At 39.2% G+C, this 13,696-nt stretch overlaps 1 protein-coding gene across 1 annotated transcript in view; it reads left to right on the top strand.

Annotated features, from left to right (window-relative positions):
- The window catches only part of LOC134494652 (protocadherin gamma-B5-like), an 86,281-nt gene extending 76,868 nt beyond the window's left edge, over positions 1–9,413 (top strand). The window contains exons 4-5 of the mRNA XM_063299902.1: positions 3,550–3,638; positions 6,593–9,413. Coding sequence (XP_063155972.1) covers positions 3,550–3,638; positions 6,593–6,846 — 343 coding nt within the window. The 3' untranslated portion in view covers positions 6,847–9,413. The remainder of the gene's footprint in view (positions 1–3,549; positions 3,639–6,592) is intronic.
- Positions 9,414–13,696: the final 4,283 nt, after the last annotated feature.

Raw genomic sequence — 13,696 nt, 5'->3', positions numbered from 1 at the left:
TTTTTTCCTCTCACTTCTGCATAACTGAGAAAGACATTTGGGTATGGTAAAAGTGGTCAAAAGATGAAGCTTTTCTCAATTATGCAGAGGCACTGATGAGAAGAAGAGGCTTTATCTGCCAATTGCTTCTTGTCCTACATCAGTTAAATGTAGCCATCAGACTCATCAAACTCCAAGGCAGAGCAGAACAATTTGGAATAGATTTTCATTTGTCTAGGGTGGAACACATGCACTTGAACGTTCTCCTTTCCAGATCTGGGCCTTTGTGAATTTCAGATTCTAAATTCTTCCTTTGGAGCTTTGAAACACTGTGGACGGTGGCACTGTAACAGATGTTTAAGAGTTAAACCTCTTTTAAAAGATGCTTAAAAGTTTTCACTGTTTATGTAGAATGCAATGATGGGGAAGGAACAGGAATATTTAGTGTCTGATAGGTCTGCCCTCAAAAGTGGTTCTTACAGTCAGGTGACAATCAGCTTATCCCTGATAACCTCAGCATTACAGTGACTTGAATGAGTGAAGAAGCAGATCTTCAGTTATTTTAATTGCTTCTTGACACAGTCAAATTGTCACCCACCCATACTTCTGTTAACACAATTCAAAATAGGGATATGATATGCAACTCATAGATTCATCATAATAAAAATGAACAATTAGAATACACATAAAGGCTAATATACCACACTCTTGACAGAATCAAGTTCAGAAAAGAAGAAAACAAAAAAATTACCTTTTCTAAACATCCTCATTAGCAGAGAAAACAACAGCAAACTACAGACACTTCTCCATAGGAAATCAACTCACACAAAAAAATCTTCAACTACAATAGTAACAACCAAACAGCACACGGAACAAGTTGACTAAAACCTCTATTCATATTATCCATAACACACTGCAGCACACTAGAACTACAAAAAACAGAAATAAACTATTACAAGACATTCCTTCAACAGAGTGGATTATACTTTCATTTTGTTGCATACTTGCTATGAGTCCTGAGGTGGGAGATCCCGTCAGAATCCCTTTATCTATTTGGATTTGAAACTGTGCAGTGAGGCATAGTTTACTTCATTTTATAAGATTGTATGTTTCAATTTTTGTATTTTCAGGTAGGTTGGGTGAGTTGTGGAGCAGTTTTGCTATTGTCTCTAACTAATTTTGGATCAGTTGATGTGAAGAGAGCAATGATACTATTTACTTTTTTTCAGTTGTTAGGTCTTTTACTTTTGTAAGATATTGTACAAGTGAGCTGATGGAATACTTGCAGCCATATACTAGATGTTTAAGTTTCTTGGTCAGTCTTTGTATAAGTTTTATACACAGGTCCTCGTAGAGGTCCCTTCTTTTTCTTGCTCTTTCTCCTCATCCAACATTCATAGCAATATTTTACCATTGCAAAGACCATTACTTTACTATTCTGATTGTTGTCATTGTAATGTCCTTATGCTTCACGATCTTCCCTAAATTTGTCACTGCCTGCCTCTTTATGATTTATGTCTTCTTTACCTCTCCAACACCCTGTCCATCTTTATCTGTTCTTGAAATTTAAAAAAAAATGAAGCTTGCTACTGCCTTCACTTCTTCACTACTGACTGTAAGTTCACCAAGCCTGCCCCTTGACATAACCTTTGTCTCCTGAATATGTAACAATATCCTAAATAGAGCTTCTCCATTTACATTTGGTGAACATACTGTATTGCTATTGTCTGCATATCTGAAACTGTTAAGTGTTTTGCCTGCCAATTTTGCTTCCAGCCTTCATCTTTTCAAATCCTGTCATGCTTACAATAACATCGCTGTAAAAGCAAAACAGGTATTATGACAATGCTGTATAATCCTTGCCTCAGTCCCCAAAGCACTCTGTTTCTCCTGATTTAGTTCTTATAGTAACTTCTTGTTCATTATAAAGTTTATTCAGAAGAAAAAATAGTTTTGACCCTCACATTAGACTTAATGTGTTCCATATTTTGACCTCATATATGCAATCAAAACCTTTCTTTATGTAAGATATAAAAGTATACCTCATATTCTCTTGCTTTCTTTCCATTACTTCTCTTATCTCATGACTCTAGGCTTTTCTGAAATCTGCCTGTTCATGTGGCATTTTTTATTTCATCTATGGCTCTATTCTTCTTTGAAAGATCTTAAGCAAATGTTAACTTGTGGGAGGATTTATTAATTAATTTTATTTAACTTGTTATACTACCAACTACTGAACTCAACAGTTTTTAGTAAAAACTGTAATGGTTTGGTAACTACTGTAGTGTAATGGTTTGATAGTTTGCGCATGGGTTTATGTACCCGTCTTTTCCAATCTCTAGGCCATACAGCCTTGTTTCATATTTGATGACATCGAGCTGTTAGTACTTTAACTGCCCCTTCCTTTTTAGCTTTAAATAGTTCAATGTCCACTTTATCTGCACCTGGCTGTTTTCTGCTTGACAGCTGGCCCATTGCCTGTCCCTTCCTAGCGGAGTTGGCCTTGTATATATTCTCTCTCTACAAATGTTTCTGTCTTTTTAAGATCCTTATGTTTATTAAACACTTCTTAAGTGTTAAGGATCTAAGATCTTAATCTTAAGACCTTTATGTTTATTAAACACATGTTTATTAAGCAAGTGAAAAGATGGAGGGAATTCTTGCAAATGTGTAGTTGATGCATCTGGGTGCGATAGCTAATACTCCAGAATAAAGAACAAATTTTAAAGCAATCTTGATAGGTTAGAAAAGTGAGCTGAAAATAATAGAATGAAATTTAAATTTCTTCAGTTAAGAAAAAGAAATCAAATGCACAAGTACAGGATGGGGGATAACTAACTTGACAATTGCACCTGTAAAAGGGTCTTGCATAGGCCACCATCTCTTCAGCCAAAAGTGGCCTCATTGCAAAGGTCTCTTTGACTTACGGACAGACCTGTCACTTTCTGAATCTGCTCTCCCACTTACCCTGTTGCATTTCTTTATGCAAGCATGTGCCAGTGGGTTTTAAAAAGCAAATTGGCATGGTTACCATGGCACAGCCATTTCGAGTATGATGCAACTTCATAAAAGGAAATCAAACTGGAGCTTTGAATCTGGGCAGAGCATGATAGAACTGCCTGTCCCACATGAGGTAAGTAAAATCTGTCCTTAATTGCCCTGAACTGCAAACTCAATGTCCTATTTTTCTTAAAATTTAGAATCAATGTTATCTGCACAAAAATATATGCTCATACCATTAAAAAAACCCAGCAATTATGTAATAATAGTCACCAAATGCTCTGCACCAAAGACCATAATGTACAAAATGTGTACTTTTTTCAGGAACTAATACTTGGTGAGTTAGTTTATCTAATTAATATTAATATCAGAGAAGTTAATCTCTCTTCTCCTTACTGGGGCCCCTTCCAGTTTTGTTTTGTTTTTATAAATACAAAGAATAAGCCTTGATACATATTAAGTGAAGAAATAAAGGCAGTATATAAATCAAATCAATTAATAAAAATTTACACTGTCTTTTTGTCTCTCTTGTACCTTTTCAAATATTTCATTTGTTTTGTTTCCTCTTAGATCTCAGAATGGAGATGAAAATGGAACTTGGCCAAACAATCAGTTTGATACTGAAATGCTTCAGGCTATGATTTTGGCATCAGCAAATGGTTAGTGTCCACAAATAATGTAACTTATTTTAGTACTGCACTCACATCCCCCCCATCCCTTTAACAATTAGTATAAAATATTTGTACTGCAAAAGATTTGTGTTTGAAAGCTGGGGCTGCCCTTGAAGAGCATTCGGAAGCTTCAGCTGGTGCAGAATGCAGCTGCACGGATAGTAAATGGTGTCGGGTACTCAACACATGTAACACCACTGCTACATGAGCTGCATTGGTTTCTGGTGTGCTTATGGGTGCAATTCAAGGTGCTGTTTGTCACCTTTAAAGCCCTTCATGGCTTGGGACCAGGTTACCCAAGGGACCTTCTTCTCCCAGTTGTTTCTACCCATCCAATTCAATCTGGCAAGTTGGGTATGCTATGGGTCCCGTCAGCCAGGGAGTCAGTCGGTTGGCAGAAGGCATGCCTTCCCCTCCGTAGTGCCTGCCCTCTGGAGCATTCTCCCTCCAGAAATTAGGATATCTCCAACCCTGTTGGCCTTTTGTAAGGTCGTGAAGACCTGGCTTTGTGCCCAGGCCTGGGGCCTCGAGCATGTGGATGGTCCCGCCTCTTGGTTATATTAACATCCATACATCACTCACTTGGCAGCCATGTATATTTACCTTGTATTTATGTCATATTTTAATTATTTTCATGTTGATTGTTTTAACTGTTTTGTGGTTTTATTGTTGTAAGCCGCCCAGAGTCACTTGTTGAGATGGGCGGCTATAGATATCGAACAAATAAATAAATAAAATACATCTTATGTCAAACTAGTCAATAGTCACTGTATATTATATAAAATATTATATTGAAAAGGATTCATGGAATGAGATTGGGTGGTTTGTAACCATATGTAGATTAGAGAGCTTTTTGTGCTTAACTTTAACTGCGTTGTAAAGTGGGTAAGACTATGCGTATATTGGTGGGGACTATATTGAAATTTAAGGCTTAGAATTTATAAATTGGTATATGGTATCAGAGCTTGCTAACTGCTATATTGTGTACTATTTCCCTATTTTACTTTTTTGGAGTACTTATGATTCTTTTTGTTAGGTTCTCACTAAAAAGGAAGTAAAAATTTTCCTGCTTTCTGTTAAACTTTGTCTCATGATTTTTTCGCTCTGTATTAACTATCTAATACATTGAAGCAAGATGCTGAATGAATTTGTGACATTGATATTAAAAAATCCACTGTGCTCAAATACTCTGTTCTCATATATCAGTGGGAGGTTGTTTCAAAGGATGTGAAATTAGTTTATTTGATCTTAAAATGAGGTGAGTTAGGCAGCATACAAGTTTAAATACTAGATGAGGGATGCGGTGGCGCTGCAGGTTAAACCGCTGAGCTGCTGAGCTTGCTGATCAGAAGGTCGGCGGTTTGAATCCGTGTGACGGGGTGAGCTCCCATTGCTAGTCCCAGCTCCTGCCTACCTAGCAGTTCGAAAACATGCAAATGTGAGTAGATTAATAGGTACTGCTTTGGCAGGCAGGTAACGGCATTCCATTTAGTCATGCCAGCCACATGACCACGGAAGTGTCTATGGACAAACGCCTGCTCTTCGGCTTTGAAACAGAGATGAGCACCATCCCCTAGAGTCGGACACGACTGGACTTAATGTCACCTTGACCTTTATCTATTATACTAGATACCTCAGAGAGAATTTAGTTGCATATTATAGAGGTACTTCAACAGCCAAAACATTATTTCATATGGTCTGTCCTATGGAGGCAATGGCAAACTACTTCTGAAATCTTGCCAAGAAAACTGCAAGGACTTGTCCAGGCAGTTGTCGAAGATTGGATATGATCGAATGGCAAAATATATATATATACTGTATATCACTGCACTTGGGATTGAAAGTCTAAAATTGTTAACAGAACTTCAGACCTATTGCTGTGGGTTAAGGATTCATATATTGTGCCAGGCTATATTCCCAGTATTTCGAACTTATCAAGACATTGAACATTGTGGATTTTTTGTGAATGGTAATGGCCAAACAAATAATTATACAACACTGGAAGGAAAAATCTGCCTCTGATGTGCAACACAACTGTCTGTCAGTGTTTGAATTAAGTTTTTGTTTTGAATAAAGGGAGAGGGAAGAGGTCTTTCAAGGTATTGGGTTAAACTTCTTGGAGTTCTCTTATTTATAAGATTTTTCCAGGCTTGCTTTCTCCTTCCTGCCTGCATGCCTGCCTGCCTGCCTGCCTGCCTGCCTTTTTCTCTTTTCTCTTTTCTCTTTTCTTTTCTTCTTTTTTAAAATGATCTCACAGCATATTGTCAACATTATTGTATATTCTGTTAATTAGTATAATAAACTGTAAAAGAGTGTGGTAAGGTTTCGTAGTGTGGGGTTGTTGGCCAAGAGAATGGGCTACAAACTCAGGAAGGCCCCAGATTCAAAATCTCCCTTCTCCTAAGACATTAGTACTGTAGGTGCATTTAAGCTCTCTCTTTGATCCATCCCTCATCTACACAGAAAAAAATTAATTGCTTTAAAGGTTTTGAAACACGGTATCATATTAATGCTAAGTGTTGTTGTTATTATTTTTATTAGTTTATGTTTGTTTTAATTTATTAAACAGTAAATCTTTATAAATCTAAATGTGCATATTACATCAACCATGCTATATATTTGGGAAACCCAGAGAATGGAGTACATAATTATTAGAGAGGCAACATGCGTTACTTCTCTTGCCAGAGGAACTACTAATACAGGGGTTGTTTGTTTGTTTTCAGGGAATTCAGGCAATTGTTCATGATTCAAGCAGATATTAGGAATTTATTTAGCTATGCTTGTATAATCTAACATTTTCTAAAACATATGCCTTTTGAAGAATAAGGAATTGCAGGGAAGAGAAAAGGTCCTTCTCAGTCAAGTCTGCACACACCTAACATCAATCGAGTATTACTTTAAAACCTATTTATTTCCCTCTCCCTATCCTAACACTCCTGCAGAAGCTGCTGCCGCCGCCGCTGCTAATCCAGATGGGAATTCCACTCTAGGAGGAGGAGCCACCGCGGGCACCATGGGCCTCAGCACCCGGTATGGCCCACAATTCACCCTTCAGCATGTTCCTGACTACAGGCAGAACGTATACATCCCTGGCAGCACGGCTACCCTCTCCAATTCCTCTGGCAAGCGTGATGGAAAACCTGCAGCCTCTGGAGGGGGAAATAAGAAGAAATCCGGCAAGAAGGAGAAGAAGTAGAACCCACAGGACCACCCAGCCACTTCCACGTTGATCTAAAGGGCAGACTCTTCCAGCACTCCCCCAGTTAGTTCATAGCCTAGGATGGAAGATGAATGTGAATTTGTGGTTAACCTTTTTTTTAAATATGGAACATTGTGACTGTACATTGTTGTTGCCATCTAAGTTTATGAGTAGATGTACTGCTGTTATTCATGATGAAAAATATCTGGATAATAACAAATACAGTGTGTACTCTTTTGAGGACGATCTAATATGCAAGGGTGTCAGATCTTTGAAACATTTTCTCTCCTGAATGATCTGCACCGCCAACAAAGTTTAGGATGGGCTCTGCTCATTGTAAATAATTATTCTGAACAGAGTTTTTTATTTATATAAGTTCCTCCATTTTTACAAAAATTCTCACTTTTCCAAATTTTGATAGAAGTTCTCGGGGGGAGGGTTAGACATCATTTCAGCTGGAATCCTTGTTATGACATTGATAGGGAGTGCTTTAGTTCCTGCTTTGTTTTAAAAGAAGTGTTTTTCCTGTATTATTACAAGGGAATGAGATTCAGCTACATTGTAAACATATATCTTTTTTACAAGTTTAACCAATGGTGGCCAGAAAAATTAAACTGATATTGTAAATTCTGAGAAGCAAGGAGCGCATTGCAATGGGAAGCCTTCCATGTACAGAATATGCCGTAGGTATTAGCAAGACGGAGAACACTGCCATTCATGATTGATTTACAGTGATCTCTAAAGAGGCAACACATCTCATCTACAACTTGGTCCATTAATATGTACATGTATAGTAAATGTTTTCTAGAACAAGTTGAAGAAAAAAGTCACTCACTTGTGAGCATAGTGAGCTACTGCTCATATCTCTGCTTGACTCCTAAGGGAGAAGTCTTTGTTAACTGGATGAGCTCTGCTGATCTTATAGGTAGAACATTAAAAATAGAATGCTTTACATTTTCTGCACATCAAACTGCATGCAAATCACATCACATTTACAGGAGAGCTGACTCCACACCCAAGCTTGAATTGGAAAATTTACTGCATGACATGAACAGCATGATGTTAATATGCTCTCAAGTGCCCACATCCTGGTGGAACCTCAGCACTGTCTGTGAGTAAAGTAACAAGATGCATTGCCCTGCCTCAGAGAGATAGGGAAGCTTGTGTATTTCATTCCTCTGTGCAGTATAGCCCCAAAATAACATTGGTTTGCTGGCCTTCACCATCTGATATTAAATAGACAGTGACTGATTTGAGAAAGCTAAGGGACCAGGCTCAATTAAAGTATACTGGAATTAGAAGTAGACAATTGCAAAGCCAGTCACTTTATTCCTGAGCTTGTTATAAATATTAAACAAGTGACAATGCATTTGTGCAATCAGGCAATTTGAGACCCCTACCACTACCTCTTCTTGGATATGAATAGATCTTAAAATGTTAAAAATGCACACAAGTTGTGTTACTATGTTTTGAAACTGCTGTACAGTAGCTCTTTTTAACTGCATCATTTCATAGCCTAGTACTGACAGGAAGTAAGGTTTCCTAACTCTGGCCCATTATCACGTAATGGTGCTTCGAGTCAGGAGGGAAATTGTAATGTTATCTTGGCAGTGTTGGTTGCCTTTCTAGATATATTGTAGGTTTCCTGTACTATCTTATGGTTTTCCTTATCACAACAGCAGAGCCACAAAGGACCAGAGGATCATGTTTCCAGCATGGAGGGCGAACCACTGGTCCAAGAACACTTTTTTTCCACTGTAATAAATAGCTTGCTTGAGATAGTCAGAACAGGTCAGGCTAAACATATGACAAGTTTCCAAAGTTGCCTCCCAAACTGATTGGCTGTGTCGTTGTCACCGCTAGAGCATTTTATGCACTATTTGATGCTTTCCCTGTGTCTAGAAAGTAGGATTTGTCTCCAAGAAGTTTCTGTCTACATATGGGTTTTGTAGTGATCCCAGTCACCTCTCCATCAACTTTTTCTTTGGTGACTGCACTAGAAACAGTTTACATAGTGAAATAGATGGCAAGCTAGTGGGAACTTCTGCAGCACGAGCCACGTTTAAATGAATGAGAGCATGGTAGTCCTGTCATGCAGCTCCCATTTATCTCAATGCAGTTTGTGCAGGCACACTTCGGCTGGATTGTGCCTAAAGCTTCTTATGTAACCGAGTAGTTATCATGTGACCTTTCTCAAAGTTCTGTAGATGAATCTTAGTTGACCTTTTTTTCTTTTTTCATCTACAAGCTGAAAGTAGTGTAGTGGTGCCTAGTGGTGTGTGTTTTTTATTTGTTTAATCTTAGTAATTGAGTTGTGGACATCAGTATTTTTTATTCCTTTGGATCTTCTTCATGTGTGTTCATTGTGCTTTTAACTGTATGTGAATTGAAACACACTTACTTGTCCTTCCAATGTGTCTAATATTGAGCTATACTTATATATATGCTTATATCCTTCTTATATTCATGTAACTGACATTGATGTGTTAACACGCAAGTTTTATACTCTAATATTTATATTGCTCTTTTTTCTTTGGGAAAAATAATAAAATCTTTTCTTCTGACGTGCTGTGGAATATTATTGGTATGGCATGCTTCTAGTGAACAGGGTTTGAGTTTTAAAAATCTGAAAGAATATGTGGGTGCAAGCACGTGCACCAAGAGAGTGTAGTCTTTTATAATACCACTCTTCTAAAAAATGTCATACTTAGAAACAGAAAAAGGAGTGAGTGTGTTCAGTAAGAGAACATGCAGTTCTTTGGGCAAAAGGATTCCAGACGAACAGGACAGATGTGGAAAAAGAAAGTGAAGCAATTACAAATAAAAGATGGCAACTACCACATGAATGTCAAGTCAAGTTATGGGCCACAGACCAGACATCATAGAACACAATATAACACATCATAAAAAGGCCTGTGATTGTGCTTAGTCTAATTCGCTCTTGGCAATGCACAAATGCTATGGTTACAAACTTAGCAATGTCAAGACTTGTTTTAGGACCTTTCTCCACCCAAAGAAGCTGTACATTAAATTCTTCTGTCTGTCCAGGAAATGGACTAAAAAGAGGTGTTAGTACCTCATTAAAAATATCTTGGTATAAATTACCGTAAAGCAAAATATGAGCCTGTGATTCAATACTCCTGTCTTCACAATCCCATTCTGCATAGAGGTTTTCTGGAATTTACCCTCCAGCATTGCTGATAGCAAGACATTGAGTTGCAATAGTGTGAAAGTTCTACAAAATTTTCATTTGTAGTTTGGTCAAGATACAATGCTGGTTTAAAATAAAAATGGATAAATGTCCCTGTTGTGCTCTGGGTAAGAGTTTACTGTATTCTATTTGTAATTCTGCATAGCGAACCCTTTGAGAACTACCATAGCCTATTTTAGTCTCCCCAAATCCTGCAGCACAAGGTGCAGATAGAGAACCTGCTCTATTTAATGTTCCTTTAATACCTGTCATTTAAAAAAAATTCTCAGGAAACACATTAGCTTTTTTTCCTTATAGTTAAATAGTTTATTTGAAATTAGTATTCCTTACAGAAATGGGTCAGTGATCTCCCAGCCCTTCTAAGGCATGTTAGTGTCTGCAACGTTGCGGCATCATCTGCATGAAGCAGTACTGTATAGAGGTAGAGGTATAGATATAGTAGTGTGATGCGATGTGAAAGGTCCCCCGTGCAAGCACCAAGTCATGTCTGACCCTTTGGGGGGACACCACTTTTGCGATGTTTTCTTAGCAGACCATAGAGCGAGGAGGTTTGCCATTGCCTTCCCCAGTCGTCACCTTCCCCAGCAAGCTGGGTACTCATTTCACCGACCTCGGAAGGATGGAAAGCTGAGTCAACCTGAGCCGGCTACCCAAGAGAGAATCCAGCTTCTGCTGGGATCAAACTCAGGTCATGGGAGAGTTTCGGTTGCAATACTGCCACCTACCACTCTGTGCCACACGAGGCTGTCTAGATATAGTAGTACTGTACAGATATTGGTCAATTTACCAATTTGGTAGTGGATGGGGTCAAAGTCTTTCTTATTTAAATATTCTACCAATCCATTAGGTAAAAATGAACAAAAATGGGACCAAATGTCACATCTCTGTGATTCTTTGATTTCATCCAAGGTTGTGATAGTGATAATAATACAGCCCTCTGGCAAGTATGAATAACAGGCCTTGGAAGGTTGGGTTTACTGAATCAAGGTCTTTTGACCTTGACCCTGTTGATCCAATGTGTTTGGTCAATTTGGCTGGCTGGGAAGTTGGTGTTCCAGCCCATTTTCCAACATACACATTTAGGTAGAAGCAGGTTATAATTTCCATTGAAATTCTGAGCTCTGACTGCACTAGTCCTCTGCATGGCTAAAGAATGCAGTCCTTGATTCACTCAGAAGTGTCATGACAGGCTGTTTGACCCTGTCCCATGTGTTTCTGGATGTTAAGGAGTTCATAAAAATTTAATACTGAAACAGTCATGTTCTTAAATATTATCATGTGTCTCTAATACATCCCACTGTTTCTGGTATCAAAGTATCTACACTCAGGAAGCTTATACTACAAATTCTTGAAGGTTTACTTATTTATTATTTGCCAACATTTGTATGCTGCTCATTCTCACAATTCTAGGAAGCTTGCAGTAAATACATAAAATATCAAAAGTCATAAAACCAATAGATACCATTAATAAAATATTATAAATATTTATTAAAATATTTATTAAAATAAATGTTAATAAAAGAATCTGTTGCTACTATCAGGCACATCTGAATGCTCTCAGAACGGCTGTCCCCATTTTGCAAAATACCAACAAGGACAGAGAAACATCTGATCTCAGGAAGGGGACAAACTGTTACAGAGAGAGGGGGCTATTATTGAATCCAGGCACACCCCTGATTGTGCACCAACTCCTTCAAATGCTACCCCATCAAGAGTTATAGATGGAACATCCATGGGACCAGAATGTTTCTGAACCAACAGCAGGTCCATCTTGCTGGGATTCAATTGCAGTCTGTATCACCCCATCAGGTCCCTCACCACTTCCAGGCACCAGATCAGGATTTACACAGATCTTCTGTTTGGCCTGGAGTTGCGATGGTAATCTAGGAATCATACTGATGATACCTAATCCCAAAGTGGCAAAGGACCTCTCCCAATGTTTCCATGTAGATGTTAAATAAAATAGGAGAGGATGACGAGCTCTGGGGCACTCCACACTGAATTGCTGAAGGGCTCAATCTCTCCTCTCAAGAACACTGATTGCAACTGCCAGTTCAGGAAGAAATGGAAACACAGCAAAACAATGCCCACAACTCCAAACCCTCAGAGACAGTCCAAAGGGGTATCATGGCAGATGGTAGCAAATACCACTGAAAGATTTAGCAGGACAAAAAGAGGTTCACCAGTCATCCACAACTGTGACCAGTGTGGTCTCCATCCCTTGCTCATGCCTAAAACCATCCAGAGCCCTTGGTGGTTGAAGTCCTACAATCTTCCTTAGTAGTAGTAGGTTGGAGACCAGACTATAATTCTCTAGGGGTGAGTTTTTGAGAAGGGAGAACGCCACTGCCTCCTTTAAGGCTGGAGGCATTAACCTTACCCTCAAGGATAATCACCTCCTGGATCTATGCAATCACTGCCTCTCTAGCTGCTTGGACTAGCCAGGAGGGACAAGAGTCTAGCTTACAGATGGCTGAGCTCATTCTAGAAGACTTTATTAACTTCCTCGCAGAACAATATCTCTATTATCTCATGAGACACATTAACCCCCCACCTAGTGTCCAGCTCAGAGTGAGTATGAGTGACTTGGCAAACTGCTCACCAAGAGGAGCAGGAGGTTCTTACACATTTTTTGTTTGCAAAACCCTGTGCATGTCCAATATCCCTTTTTTTAATAGTTAAATTGAATGCAATTCTATATTCTAAAAAAGGAAAAAGGACCTTGTACTAAAAGGCAGATAGGAACACAGTGAATTTTTTAAAAAAATAGGGATCCTCTCTAAATCACAAAAACCTCACATAAGTAAAAATTAGCTATTTTTTAAAATAATGATCAGAAAATGTTAATACTAGTTTGCAGTACTAGTTTATAGAAAACATTTAACGAATTGGGGCTATATAATAGAGATTAACCTCTATCCCAAGAATTACGGAGGACGGAAACCCCCTTCCAAGGGGCAACGCATTGGATGGAAAAAGGAACCCAATAAACTGCAGTAGCAGTATTATTCATAAAAGCACCCGGAAAATCCCTCCATCCCTCAAGAGTCCAGTTATTACAATGGCCTCTCCTTCCAAAAGCAAACCGCTTCACTGTTCTTCCCGACTGACCTAACAAGACACCGTGTAGGAAAATGAAGGCAGAAAGGACCCTAAAATGATTCACGGATGTACCAGGGAATCTTCTCCCCATTCTCTTCTCGCAGACAAGCTGTATTTGGAAGGTGCTGGGACAGGTCACCCCTAATTAAACGGAAGGGCGATTTTCTTAACCCCCCAGGTTCACATTTCAAGCATCAGCAGCCTCTGATGCGTCCCGACGTTTTACAACTCTGTTCAGAAAGAACCTCGACGGTGTGAAGAGGCAGATCTCGGTCCAACCCAGGAAGAACATCTTCCTCCCGACAAGGAAGCGCGCGCAGCTTCCCCACCTCCTCGCTGGGGAGAATGCCCCCTCCAGCAAGCGGCGGATCTAGCTTTCAAACTGCGGCAGCGCGCCCTTGGGGGTCACCCCTGCTTTATCTGGAACGCCTTGTGAAAGCAACCCCTTCCTTTCGCCTCAGAAGCCAGCGAGACTGCAATCTTTATAGGCGGGCGCGCGCGCGAGAAAGACCCCTTCCCCCTCCTTCCCAAGCT

The sequence above is a fragment of the Candoia aspera genome, chromosome 3 (assembly GCF_035149785.1).
Source record: "Candoia aspera isolate rCanAsp1 chromosome 3, rCanAsp1.hap2, whole genome shotgun sequence".
NCBI classification, from domain to species: domain Eukaryota; kingdom Metazoa; phylum Chordata; class Lepidosauria; order Squamata; family Boidae; genus Candoia; species Candoia aspera.
Note: the sequence above shows the minus strand (reverse complement) of the source record. Positions and strands in the feature narration are given on the sequence as shown.